Source organism: Salvelinus sp. IW2-2015, linkage group LG26, assembly GCF_002910315.2.
Source record: "Salvelinus sp. IW2-2015 linkage group LG26, ASM291031v2, whole genome shotgun sequence".
Taxonomy (NCBI): Eukaryota; Metazoa; Chordata; class Actinopteri; order Salmoniformes; family Salmonidae; genus Salvelinus; species Salvelinus sp. IW2-2015.
In genome coordinates, this window is record NC_036866.1 from 1318606 (window position 1) to 1330848 (window position 12243).

Consider the following 12243-nt stretch of genomic DNA (forward strand, 5'->3'; position numbering starts at 1 on the left):
ACCCGGGACTATTTTTAACCTCTACGGGACCGGTGTCCCCCCACGGGAGCTAACGTGTGCGAATGTGATTAGCATGGATACACGTGTCTTATATGGGRAGAAAACTTAAATTCTTGTTTATCTAACTGCACTGTCCAATTTACAGWAGCTATTACAGTGAAATAATACCATGCTATTGTTTGAGGAGAGTGGACAGTTATGAACWTGAAAATGTATCAATWAACKAGTTAGGCACATTTGGGCAGACTTAATAAAACATTTTGAACAGTTATGCGATGGTTCATTGGATCAGTCTAAAAATTMAACAATACACTGCTGCCATCTAGCGGCCAAAATCTAAATTGCGCCTKAACTGCAATATTACATTATGGACATTCTCTTGCATTTCAAAGATGATATAAAAAAAAGAAAAAACATGTTTTTTCTTTGTATTATCTTTTACCAGATCTAATGTGTTATATTCTCCTACATTKATTTCCTATTTCCACAAACTTCCAAGTGTTTCCTTTCAAATGGTATCAAGAATATGCATATCCTTGCTCCAGGTCCCGAGCTACAGGCAGTTAGATTTGGATATGTAATTTTAGGTGAAAATGTTAAAAAAGGGTCCGATCCTCCACCTGTCAAAGGGGGAAATATCACATTGGTATTTTCAGAGTTAGAGTAGTTAGCTAGATATGGAGACGGTTCAGAGACCATAGAAAAACATCAGGAGGATAGAAAATATAAATGAGTGTTTCTTATTGAACAAGTTGTACTTTCCCTCACTTTCCCTCACTTTCCCTCACTTTCCCTCACTTTCCCTCACTTTCCCTCACTTTCACTCAGTTTCTCTCCCGTTGGTGCCGTATGAACATGAGCCTGTGGTTGTGATGCGTTTCAGGGAAGTCGGTGGGCATCGTCTCTACTGCCCGTGTGCAACACGCCTCTCCTGGAGCCGCCTACTCCCACACAGCCAACCGGGGCTGGTACGCCGACTCTGACATGAACGTCGCAGACATCACAGCAGGATGCCGTGACATCGCCTACCAGCTGGTCCACAACACTGACATCAATGTAAGACCCCAGAAGTGGCCATCTTAGATAACAGACAAGARGGCTGACTTTCAAGGATATTGAGCACCATAATGCGTATTATCTTATGTGAATGAAACATTTTGAATGTGTATTGTTTACATTGCAAGACATATATTTTGAGTCAGGCCAGTTAACTCATCCAGCAAGATAATTCAAGATAGCATACAGGATTACATTTAAAAAAGTAATTCCACACTTTCCAAGCTTTTTTGGAATGTAGCATTTTGAAACATTAAATTAGCCTGCTCCCAAAACGTTTTCCTGGTGGAACCAGCCCGATTGCTGCATCCACCATTCTGTTATCCTGGTGGAACCAGCTCAATCACTGCATCCACCATTCTATTATCCTGGTGGAACCAGCACGATCGCTGCATCCACCATTCTGTTATGTGACAGCACGATCGCTAGCCACCATTCTTGTTATGGTGGAACCAGCACGATCCTGCATCCACCATTCTGTTATGGTGAACCAGCTCAATCACTGCATCCACCATTCTGTTATGGTGGAACCAGCAGATCGCTGCATCCACCATTCTGTTATCCTGGTGGACCAGCTCAATCATTCATCCACCATTCTGTTATGGTGGAACCAGCTCAATCCACTGCATCCACCATTCTGTTATCCTGGTGGAACCAACTCAATCACTGACTCCACATTCTGTTATGGTGGAACCAGCCCAATCACTGCATCCACCGTTCTATTTCACTTTACTTATCAGTCTGGCTTATGCCGCATTCACGTGCTAGTCGGAACTATGAAACTCAAATTGATTATATACACTGAGGGGATTGAATAATTGTCGGGGTGGCGGGTGGGAGGAGATTTGTGTTTCCCTGGCGGGAGGAGTTTGGGTTTGCCCCGGTGGGAGGAGTTTGTGGTTACCCCGGTGGGTGGATTCTGCGGTGCCCGGTGGAGGAGTTTGTAGTTTCCCGGTAGGAGCGTTTGGAATTGCCGTGGAGATTTGTGTTGCTGGTGGGAGGAGTTTGGTGTTGCCCGGTGGAGGAGTTTGGTGTTGCCTGGTGGGAGGAGTTTGGTGTTGCCCGGTGGAGGAGTTTGATGTTGCCCTGGTGGAGGAGTTTGGGGTTGCCCTGTTGGGAGAGTTTGGTGTTGCCCTGGGGAGGGTTTGGTGTTGCCCTGGTGGGAGGAGTTTGGTGTTGCCCTGGTGGAGGAGTTTGGTGTTGCCCCGGTGGAGGAGTTTGGTGTTGCCCGGTGGAGGGTTTTGGTGTTGCCGGTGGGAGGAGTTTGGTGTTGCCCTGGTGGGAGGAGTTTGGTTTTGCCCGGTGGGGGAGTTTGGTGTGCCCCGGTGGAGGAGTTTGGGTGTTGCCCGGTGGGGGAGTTTGGTGTTGCCCTGGTGGGAGGAGTTTGGTGTTGCCCGTGGGAGGAGTTTGGTGTGCTGGTGGGAAGGAGTTTGGGGTTTCCCGGTGGAAGGAGTTTGGGTTTGCCCTGGTGGAAGGAGTTTGGTGTTGCCCTGGTGGGAGGAGTTTGGTGTTGCTGGTGGAAGGAGTTTGGTGGTGCCGGTGGAGGAGTTGGTGGTCCTGGTGGAAGGAGTTTGGTGTTGCCTGGTGGAAGGAGTTTGGTGTTGCCCTGGTGGGAGAGTTTGGTGTTGCCCTGGTGGAGGAGTTTGGTGTTGCCTGGTGGGAGGAGTTTGGTGTTGTCTGGTGGAAGGAGTTTGGTGGTGCCCTGGTGGAAGGGTTTGTGTGGGTACACTGGTGGAAGGAGTGTTTGGTGTTGCCCCTGGTGGAAGGAGTTTTGGTGTTGCCCTGGTGGGAGGAGTTTGGTGTTGCCCCTGGTGGAGGAGTTTGGTGTTGCCCTGGTGGGAGGAGTTTGGTGTTGCCCTGGTGGAAGGAGTTTGGTGTTGCCCTGGTGGAAGGAGTTTGGTGTTGCCCTGGTGGAAGGAGTTTGCACCGGAATTCATTTTGGAACTAGGCTGCCTCCCAGGCGTGAGCCAGGTGCCCTGCTCTGGTCGACAACAACGTCGGCTCAAAACTAAAGTGACATAGGATAAACACATGGAGTAATGAGTAGGATTCTGTGTTCACATGCTAAAGGGATGGCTTTGGATAAACACGCTTTATCTGCCTATATTTGACTTCCCAGTAAGAACTAGTTTGAAAATTAAAAAATGTATTTTTATGGAAAAGAGATTTCTGAATGATGCATCCATCCTGCCTTGTTGACAACATGACCGAACGACGCGGTTCACTGTTCTATTTGAACAGGGTGCTCCTCCCTCACCACTTTGGTCTGTTCACGTCACGGGCCATAGACCGGTGCACCACGTTTCAGCTTTATCAAACTCCCTCACTGTGCTTTGAATTAAGCCTTCCCCTGATTGGTTGAAAGTAACCCAATTGCTGACAAGTTGATTGTCAGTGAAGTTAAATAGAATGGTGAGKGATCAGACTGCTTCCACCAGGCTACCAAAATGTATCCCACAGCATGAACATTGATCCATACATGGAAACCAACCAGCATCTACTGTTCATTAACCTTCACGTGTCCTGTGACAGGTCATTCTTGGTGGAGGACGAAAATATATGTTTTCCAATGAGACACAGGACCCAGAGTACCCATCGTACAAAGGAGTCCGTAACGACAAGTTTGACCTCACTGCAGTGTGGCTTAATAACAAACAGGTAAAACATGGCTGCAGACACTAAACCTTCACTACAATTGTATCAATGACTCATTCACAGCAATGTGGTAATGCTGGGTTGAAGGTGTTATACCAGCTAAGACAACTTTGGCAATTGGTGACCATTGTGTTATTGGTATCTGTAGGCTGAACAAAAGAAAGTCTGAATCTGGACAATAAGTCACAATGAGATCAGACAACTTTCACTTTCCTGCTTCTTCACCATTTTTCAACCCTTTTCAATAAACCCTTACCCGTACCTCTGCTTTATAGAATGCAAAGTATGTGTGGAACAAAGATGAATTTGACAAAGTGAATCCCGAAAAAACAGACTATCTGATGGGTAAGAATCTACGTACATCTTGCTCTGCTAGAAAGCAACAATGAGCTTTTAGTAGTCAGAAATTATTATTTTAAATGTATATATGTTTTTATTTAGGTGGTAGATCAGCTTATATTAGATTGTAGCTTGCATCAATGTAATTGTCTGCATCACTTCCAATCCCCCATATTTATTTGCAAATATATAGAGTTGAAGTCGGAAGTTTACATACACCTTAGCCAAATACAATTAAACTCAGTTTTTCACAATTCCTGACATTTAATCCGAGTAAATATTCCCTGTGTTAGGTCAGTTAGGATCACCACTTTATCTTAAGAATGTGAAATGTCAGAATAATAGTAAAGAGAATGATTTATTTCAGCTTTTATTTCTTTCATCACATTCCCAGTGGGTCAGAAGTTTACATACACTCAATTAGTATTTTTGTGGGCAGAACTGAAAAAACGTGTGCGAGCAAGGAGGCCTACAAACCTGACTCAATTACACCAGCTCTGTCAGGAGGAATGGACCAAAATTCACCCAACTTATTGTGGGAAGCTTGTGGAAGGCTACCGGAACGTTTGACCAAAGTTAAACAATTGAAAGGCAATGCTACCAAATACTAATTGAGTGTATGTAAACTTCTGCCCCACTGGGAATGTGATTAAATAAATAAAAGCTGAAATAAATCATTCTCTACTATTATTCTGACATTTCACATTCTTAAAATAAAGTGGTGATCCTAACTGACCTAACACAGGGAATTTTTACTGGGATTAAATGTCAGGAATTGTGAGAAAAAAAAATTGAAATGTATTTGGCTAAGGTGTATGTAAACTTCCGACTTCAACTGTTAAAACGTGCATTCTATTCGCCCACATATTGTAACAATGGATTGGCCATTTTACCTGGAGATTTTTACCTGTGTCTTTTTCGAATCCAGGTCTGTTTGAGCCAAGTGACTGCCGCTATGAGCTAGAGCGTGACCATASCTTGGACCCTTCCCTCACTGAGATGGTGGACAAAGCCATCAAGATCCTCCGCAGGAACCCCAAAGGCTTCTACCTCTTTGTGGAAGATGAGTATTAATACTTCCCTGGATGACCTTGGGCCACAGCATCCCCAAATTATGATGTCCTGTGTAAGAGAACCTAGGCCAGGATAATCAAATTAGGAGGACGAGAGCTTTTCAGTGTAAACTAATGCAGTTGACAGTAGTTGGGGAGTGTATTGTATGGGAGTAATTGTGGATGAAATCATGCCTATATAGGGTACTTAACTCAAGCCCTATGAATCAATGACTGTCAAGTATGTCATTCCATTTTAGTTCTTACATGTTGTTGACAATTGGTACATGGTGTTCCTTCTTACAGTGACGTCATCTCTCCAATATGGAGTACAGTTTTGACAGCCTATTACATCTATTTAAAGCTTCTGCGAGTGAGGGGACTAATAAAGATAATTCATAAAGATCATATTATATTGACAATTGCTGGGGGGGTTTTTCACTTCAAGGGGGAGAATTGATCACGGTCACCATAGCAGCGGGGCCAAATTTGCCCTGACGGAGGCGGTGGAGTTTGACAATGCCATCGAGCGGGCGGCAGAACTGACCAGTGAGCTGGACACTCTGTCTGTGGTCACTGCTGACCACTCCCACGTCTTCTCCTTTGGAGGGCACTCCAACAGAGGGAACCCCGTCTTAGGTAGGCTACATCATGAAGTCCATACTTAGGCCTAGGGTTGCAAAGCTACTGGTAATTTGCCAAAGTAAACATATTAAACACCAATGGTATTCACTAAGTTGATGGTTTATATTTATGATATTGTTTTACAGCTTTGTCATAATTTGTTTTATTWTAAAATCATCTTATTTGATTATTTGCCATTGGAAAGTATTCATACCCCTTGACTTTTTTCACATTTTGTTACATTACAGACTTATTTTAAAATTGATTAAATAAAAAAATGTCCTCAGCAATCTAGACACAATAACCTATATTGACAAAAATAAAACAAGTTTTACATAAATGTTTGCAAATGTATTAGAAATAAAAAATATAAATACTTTATTGACATAAGTATTCAGACCCTTTGCTATGAGACTCGAAATTGAGCTCAGCTGCATCCTGTTCCATTGATCATCCTTGAGATGTTTCTACAACTTAATTGGAGTCCACCTGTGGTAAATTCAATTGATTAGACATGATTTGGAAAGGCACACYCGTCTATATAAGGTCCCATAGTTGACAGTGCATGTCAGAGCAAAAACCAAGCCATGAGGTCGACGGAATTGTCCGTAGAGCTCCGAGACAGGATTGTGTCGAGGCACAGATCTGGGGAATGGTACCAAAAAATGTCTGCAGACTTGAAGGTCCTCAAGAACACAGTTGCCTCCATTATTCTTAAAAGGAAGAAGTTTGTAACCACCAAGACTCTTCCTACAGCCCACTTGGAGTTTGCCAAAGGCACCTAAAGGACTCCCAGACCATGAGAAACAAGATTCTCTGGTCTGATGAAACCAAGATTAAAATCTTTGGCCTGAATGCCAAGCGACACGTCTGAAAGAAACCTGGCACCATGCCTATGGTGAAGCATGGTGGTGCTGTGCCAAGAGTGTGCAAAGCTTTCATCAAGGCAAAGAGTGGCTACTTTGAATTATCTCAAATATAACAAATATTTTGATTTGTTTAACACTTTTTTGGTTACTACATGATTCCATATGTGTTATTTCATAGTTTTTATGTTTTCACTATTATTCTACAATGTAGAAAATAGTCAACATAAAGAAAAACCCTGGAATGAGTAGGTGTCCAAACTTTTGACTGATACTGTACGTAAATGTGATATTATTATTATTATATATATTTTTAAAATGTGCAAAAATGTCTAAACTTATTTTTGCTTTGCCATCATGGGGAATTGTGTGCAGATTGACGAGGGGAAAAAATGATTTAATACATTTTAGAGTAAGGCTGTAACGTAACAAAATGTGGAGAAAGTCAAGGGTACTTTCTGAATGCACTGTATATTACATGTGATGAGGCCACGCAGGGGCACCCGAGGGGACACTATTTTATTTTACAGCTCCCGAGTGGCGCAGCGGTCTAAGGCACTGCATCTCAGTGCTAGAGGTGCCACTACAGACCCTGGTTCGATCCTGGGCTGTATCACAACCGGTCGAGATCAGAAGTCCCATAGTGCAGCGTATAATTGACCCAGTGTCGTTAGTGTAGGCCGTAGGCCGAGGTAGACCGCCATTGTAAAGATAATTGCAGACACATTTTGATAATCTGAAGTACCCAAAAAAAGACCACTAGATGTCATGTTATAAAATAAAGTTTAAATAAACTTGAAAACGGGATGGAACCAAAATAATTTTCCAGTCTTTTTGTTCTGAACAGAACCCCCCCCCTCCCCCCTTTATACTACAAAATAAAGTTGTGAACCGGTTCGAACCCCCCCAAAACTACCGGCTTATACATATAGTCTACAAAACATTAGGGACACCTGCTCTTTACATGACACAGACTGATCAGGTGAATCCAGGTGAAAGCTATGATCCCTTATTGATGTCACTTGTTAAATCCACTTCAATCAGTGTAGATGAAGGGGAGGAGACAGGTTAAATAAGGATTTTCAAGCCTTTTCACAATTGAGACATGGATTGTTTGCCATTCAGAGGGGTAATGTGCTAAACAAAAGATTTAAGTGCCTTTGAATGGGTTGTGGTAGTAGGTGTTAGGCACACTGTTTTGAGTGTGAAAAGAACTACAACYCTGCTGGGTTTCACAGTTTCCCCGTGTGWATCAAGAATGGTCCACCACCTAAAMGACATCCAGCCAACTTGACACAACTGTGGGAAGCATAGGAGTCAACATGGGCCAGCATCCCTGTGGAACGCTTTCGACATCTTGCAGAGTCCATGCCCTGATGAATTGAAGCTGTTCTGAGGGCAATATTAGGAAGGTATCCTTAGTGTTTTGTACACTCAGTGGATAGTTTTTTTTCTGTTCCGTTTTAAACCTCTGAAATCAACTTATTTTAAATTACTTCACCAATCAGTGCTGATAGAGCAGCTTGTATTGGAAAGTGCAAGCTATAGTTGTTTACATGTGCGATGGACAGACAGGTGACGTGAGATGCGATTGAAATTTTGCTGGTCACAAGAGAGAGTGAGAGAGGGTGAGGCTAGGCTTGAAGCGCTGGGCATCTTGTTATGACATGCATTMTCTGAATTAGACCTACTGAATMATACCTACGGAGGAGTGGCTTCTATGGAGGAACTTTGAATGTCTTTGAACTTCCTAGAGTTTGCTTAACGTTGGACCAGAGCGAGCTAGCTAGCGAGCTAACTAGATAACAAGCTTGTGTGTCCAGAGTGGCACCAGAATAAAAACACATCTTACCTTTTTGTGGTTAATAAATCCAATGTGAAACGTAATAACTATAGTATAATGTAATACAAAATATCTCCCTAATTTCTACAGTAACCTAGGCTTTGGAGGGGGAGGGGCTACAGTAACCTAGGCTTCGGAGGGGGAGGGGCTACAGTAACCTAGGCTTCGGAGGGGGAGGGGCTACAGTAACCTAGGCTTCGGCGGGGGAGGGGCAGGTAGCCTACACAAGTACACACACTGGCAAAGATTTTCAGCTGGAAGGCAGACACTGGAATACGTTTCTGAGTGACAACGTAAGTGGTTTGCATAGGTGCTTTGTTGTGTTTTTTTGTGGGACTGGAAAAAATGCCTAGAAAGTAAAATAACTTTATTAACCGGTTCCCATACCTTTAAAAAAAATATATTTTCTGGAACAGTATAGATCACTTTCGTCCCAGGTTCTGATTTCGCTCTTTTACTGTTTTCGGTTTTGTTCCCTGAACCGGTTCAAACCCTTGCTTGAAAGCTACTAAGATGTTGGTAGTTTACAGGTAAACTTAGGAAGTTTCCAGTAATATACGCACTCTTTGCATCCCTAGGTAGGCCACATCATACATGGTCCATCAAATATGGCCAAAAAATGCAGTGTATTGATCAGGCCCCCTATTCCATTTGCTTTAATGGTATTTTTGGGGGCTAAACAGAGGGGTTTATATAATTATGTGGTCAAGGGGGCTGTTATGTRTATTTGAGCAAGCTTAGCGTTAGACTGACAAAATCTAATGTCATGCTGGTATGCATTGTGTCTTGAAGGTCTGTCCCGTAACTTGGCTGACGATAAAAAGAGCTTTACCACCACACTCTATGGAAATGGACCAGGATACAAGTTAGTCAATGGATCTCGTGCAGATGTGAACACAACGGAAGCAGGTACGTTTTGCTTTTGAGCAATGCATCATAATAAGGAACTCTAAATTTGACAGAATGTGTAGAGGAAAATGACAGCAAAATAAGATAATCTTGTCTGATCAAATGGAAAAATGGTGTTGGCAAAAAAATGAGGGGGTGGCAGTACATTTAGGAAGAAATTTGCATTTAAAATAAAATTTTAAAAAATACAACTTTTGAAAAAAATATATTCTACTTTCATTTTATTGAGAAGACTTGCAAAAATATAATTAAAATGTTAGTTTATTTCCCAAATTGACTGTCTTCAATTCAAATTGACCCCAATCCCTGACATCAGTTAATCATGAAATACACCCGTGATTCAGAAATGTAATGAAGATTAAAATAGTTTCAATGCGTTTATCATGCAGATAATCATAGGAAATGAACATCAAAACGAAAGCCAATGATTGWATTTGTTTATTAATTATCCTCCTTAAAAGGCCTACAGTTTCCATGACAGCATGTATATTTTCTCTCTCCTAACTCTGGCTCTCCTTCTCACCTCCAGATCACAAAGATTACAAGCAGCAGTCAGCTGTACCTCTGGACTCTGAGACCCACGGCTCAGAGGACGTGGCCATCTTTGCCAAGGGCCCCATGGCCCACCTCTTCCACGGGGTCCAGGAGCAGAGCTACATTGCCCACGTCATGGCCTACGCAGCCTGCATTGAGCCCTACACAGAATGCTTCATCCCAGACCTAGAGCCAGAGCCTGGCCACACAGGAGCCACCAACCCCAGCCTCATAGTGCTGCTGATTGGCCTCATACCTCCTCTCGCCTCCTTCTGATGGGCCCATACCTGCCCCCCCTCTCCCTCTTATGCGGGCATCCATACTGCCCCCCTCTCCCTCTGAATGGGCCTCATACCTGGCCCTCATCATCTCTCTTCTACTGTCTGATGGGCCTCATACCTGCCCTCCTCTCCCTCTGAATGGGCCTCATACCTGCCCCTCTCCTCTGACGGCCTATACCTTACCCTCGTTTCTCTTCACTGTCTGATGGGCTCATACCTGCCTCCTCTCCTCTGGATAGGGCCCTCATAACCTCCCTCGTCCCTCTACATCTTCCTGTCTGAATGGGCCTCATACCTGCCCACTCCTCTCCCTCTGATGGGCCTCATTAGCTGTCCTCCCTACCTCTTCTCTGCATGGGCCTCATACCCTTGCCCTCCTCTCTCTCTCTGGATGGGCTCCTTTGCTTATACCTCCCTGTCTGATGGGCCTCTAACCTGCCTCTTCTACTGTTGTCTGTGGGCTCATAACCCCTGTCCCCTCTACTCGTTGATGCCGACTCATACCTGGCCCTCCTCTACCTGCTGTGCCCTCTCTGATGCGCGCCCTCCTCTGTTGACCTGCCTTCGCTCTCCTCTCCTGTCTGATGGGCCTCATACCTGCCCTCCTCTCTCGTGATGGGACCTCATACTGCCCTCGTCTGTCCTCTGATGGGCCCATACCTGCCCTCCTCATCCGCTCTGGATGGGCTCTCATACCTGTCCCCTCATCCTCTTCCTGTCTGATGGAGCTCATACCTGTCCCCTCTCCTCTCTCTGTCCTGATGGACCTCATAACCTGCCTCCTCTCCATTATATCTGTCTGATTAGGAAACATGTGGCGAAACCAGCTATGATTAATCTACTGAGATTGATCAGATATTCCCCCACACAGAACATTTTTACATTTGAGTCATTTAGCTGATACTCTTACATAGTGAGTGCATCCATTTTTTACTGGGGAGTCAAGACCCACAAACCCTGGCGTTGCAAGCACCAATGCTTTACCAAGCTGAGCGCTGCGCTCTAGCCACTGACCTCACGGGACCAATAGCTACACCCGGATAGCTCTTCTGTCCTGCAATATTGATATACCTTATTTGTTGGCATTGCTAATGTTCAATCAAGATATGGGTAATCATTTCAACCCATGTTTTGTTTTGTTATTAAGGTATGGATAGTAATCGTTTGCTATTGAGGTATGGGTAGTTATGTTTGTTATTTTAGGAAAGGAAGGGTAATGGGATAGTAAATGTTTATTTAGGAAAGGGGTATGGATAGTAATGTTTATTTAGGAAAGGGGAATGGATAGTAATGTTTATTTAGGAAAGGGGTATGGATAGTAATGTTTATTTAGGAAAGGGGTATGGATAGTAATGTTTATTTAGGAAAGGGGAGATCGACTTTCAGGCCGCTATGCGCTGTGCTGGATTTTGGCGCGGATGCTGTTGTGAGTGTGTTGTTACTGTGTTTCGGTTGTTCCCTAAACCAGTGTTATCTCAAACCCTTGCGCTTGGAAAAGCATAGACTATGTAGTGTGATGTTTTGGTAGTTCTATCACGGTAAACTTAGGAGTGTAGTTTACCACAAAGTATGAATGAGTAAGGCGACTTGGTTTGTAGTTCCCCTATGGTAGGTAGATATTCCCCAACTAAGTGCATTAACATTGGTCCAATCAAGATATGAGCACTGAATCAAAATGCAAGTGTAAGTGTGATCAGGCCACTCCTATGAGCTTTAATGGGTATTTTGGGGTCTAAACCAGAAGGGGTTTTTATATATAAACTTAAGTGTTGTGGTCAAAGGAGGGGCTAGTTGATCGTCTATTATTGAGCAGAGCATTAGCGTTAGACTCCTGAAGCAACATCTAATCGTCATGTCTGGTATTTGCATTGTGTTCTTTGAATGGTCTGTCCCGTACTTGGCTGACGATAAACAAGTAGCTCTTACTATCCGACACTCGTACTGGAATGGTACTGAGGATACATTATTTAGTTCTGCCTGCACTTGAGTCTCGGTTGTGGCAGATGTGAACACTCAACGGAAGCTAGGTACTCGTTGTGATGCATTTTGACGCAAATGCCATGTGCATGTTAATAGAGGGGACG

At 43.7% G+C, this 12243-nt stretch overlaps 1 protein-coding gene across 2 annotated transcripts in view; it reads left to right on the plus strand.

The window, feature by feature from the left end:
* Window positions 1-10182, plus strand: part of alpi.2 (alkaline phosphatase, intestinal, tandem duplicate 2) — a 31511-nt gene extending 21329 nt beyond the window's left edge. The window contains exons 5-11 of one of the 2 annotated variants that reach the window (XM_070435046.1): window positions 884-1056; window positions 3589-3714; window positions 3987-4056; window positions 4979-5117; window positions 5551-5741; window positions 9228-9344; window positions 9874-10182. In XM_070435046.1, coding sequence (XP_070291147.1) covers window positions 884-1056; window positions 3589-3714; window positions 3987-4056; window positions 4979-5117; window positions 5551-5741; window positions 9228-9344; window positions 9874-10154 — 1097 coding nt within the window. In that variant the 3' untranslated portion in view covers window positions 10155-10182. Of the gene's footprint in view, window positions 1-883; window positions 1057-3588; window positions 3715-3986; window positions 4057-4978; window positions 5118-5549; window positions 5742-9227; window positions 9345-9873 lie in introns of both variants that reach the window. The other variant, XM_023971552.2, reaches the window with a different exon arrangement.
* The last annotated feature ends 2061 nt before the right edge of the window (window positions 10183-12243 follow it).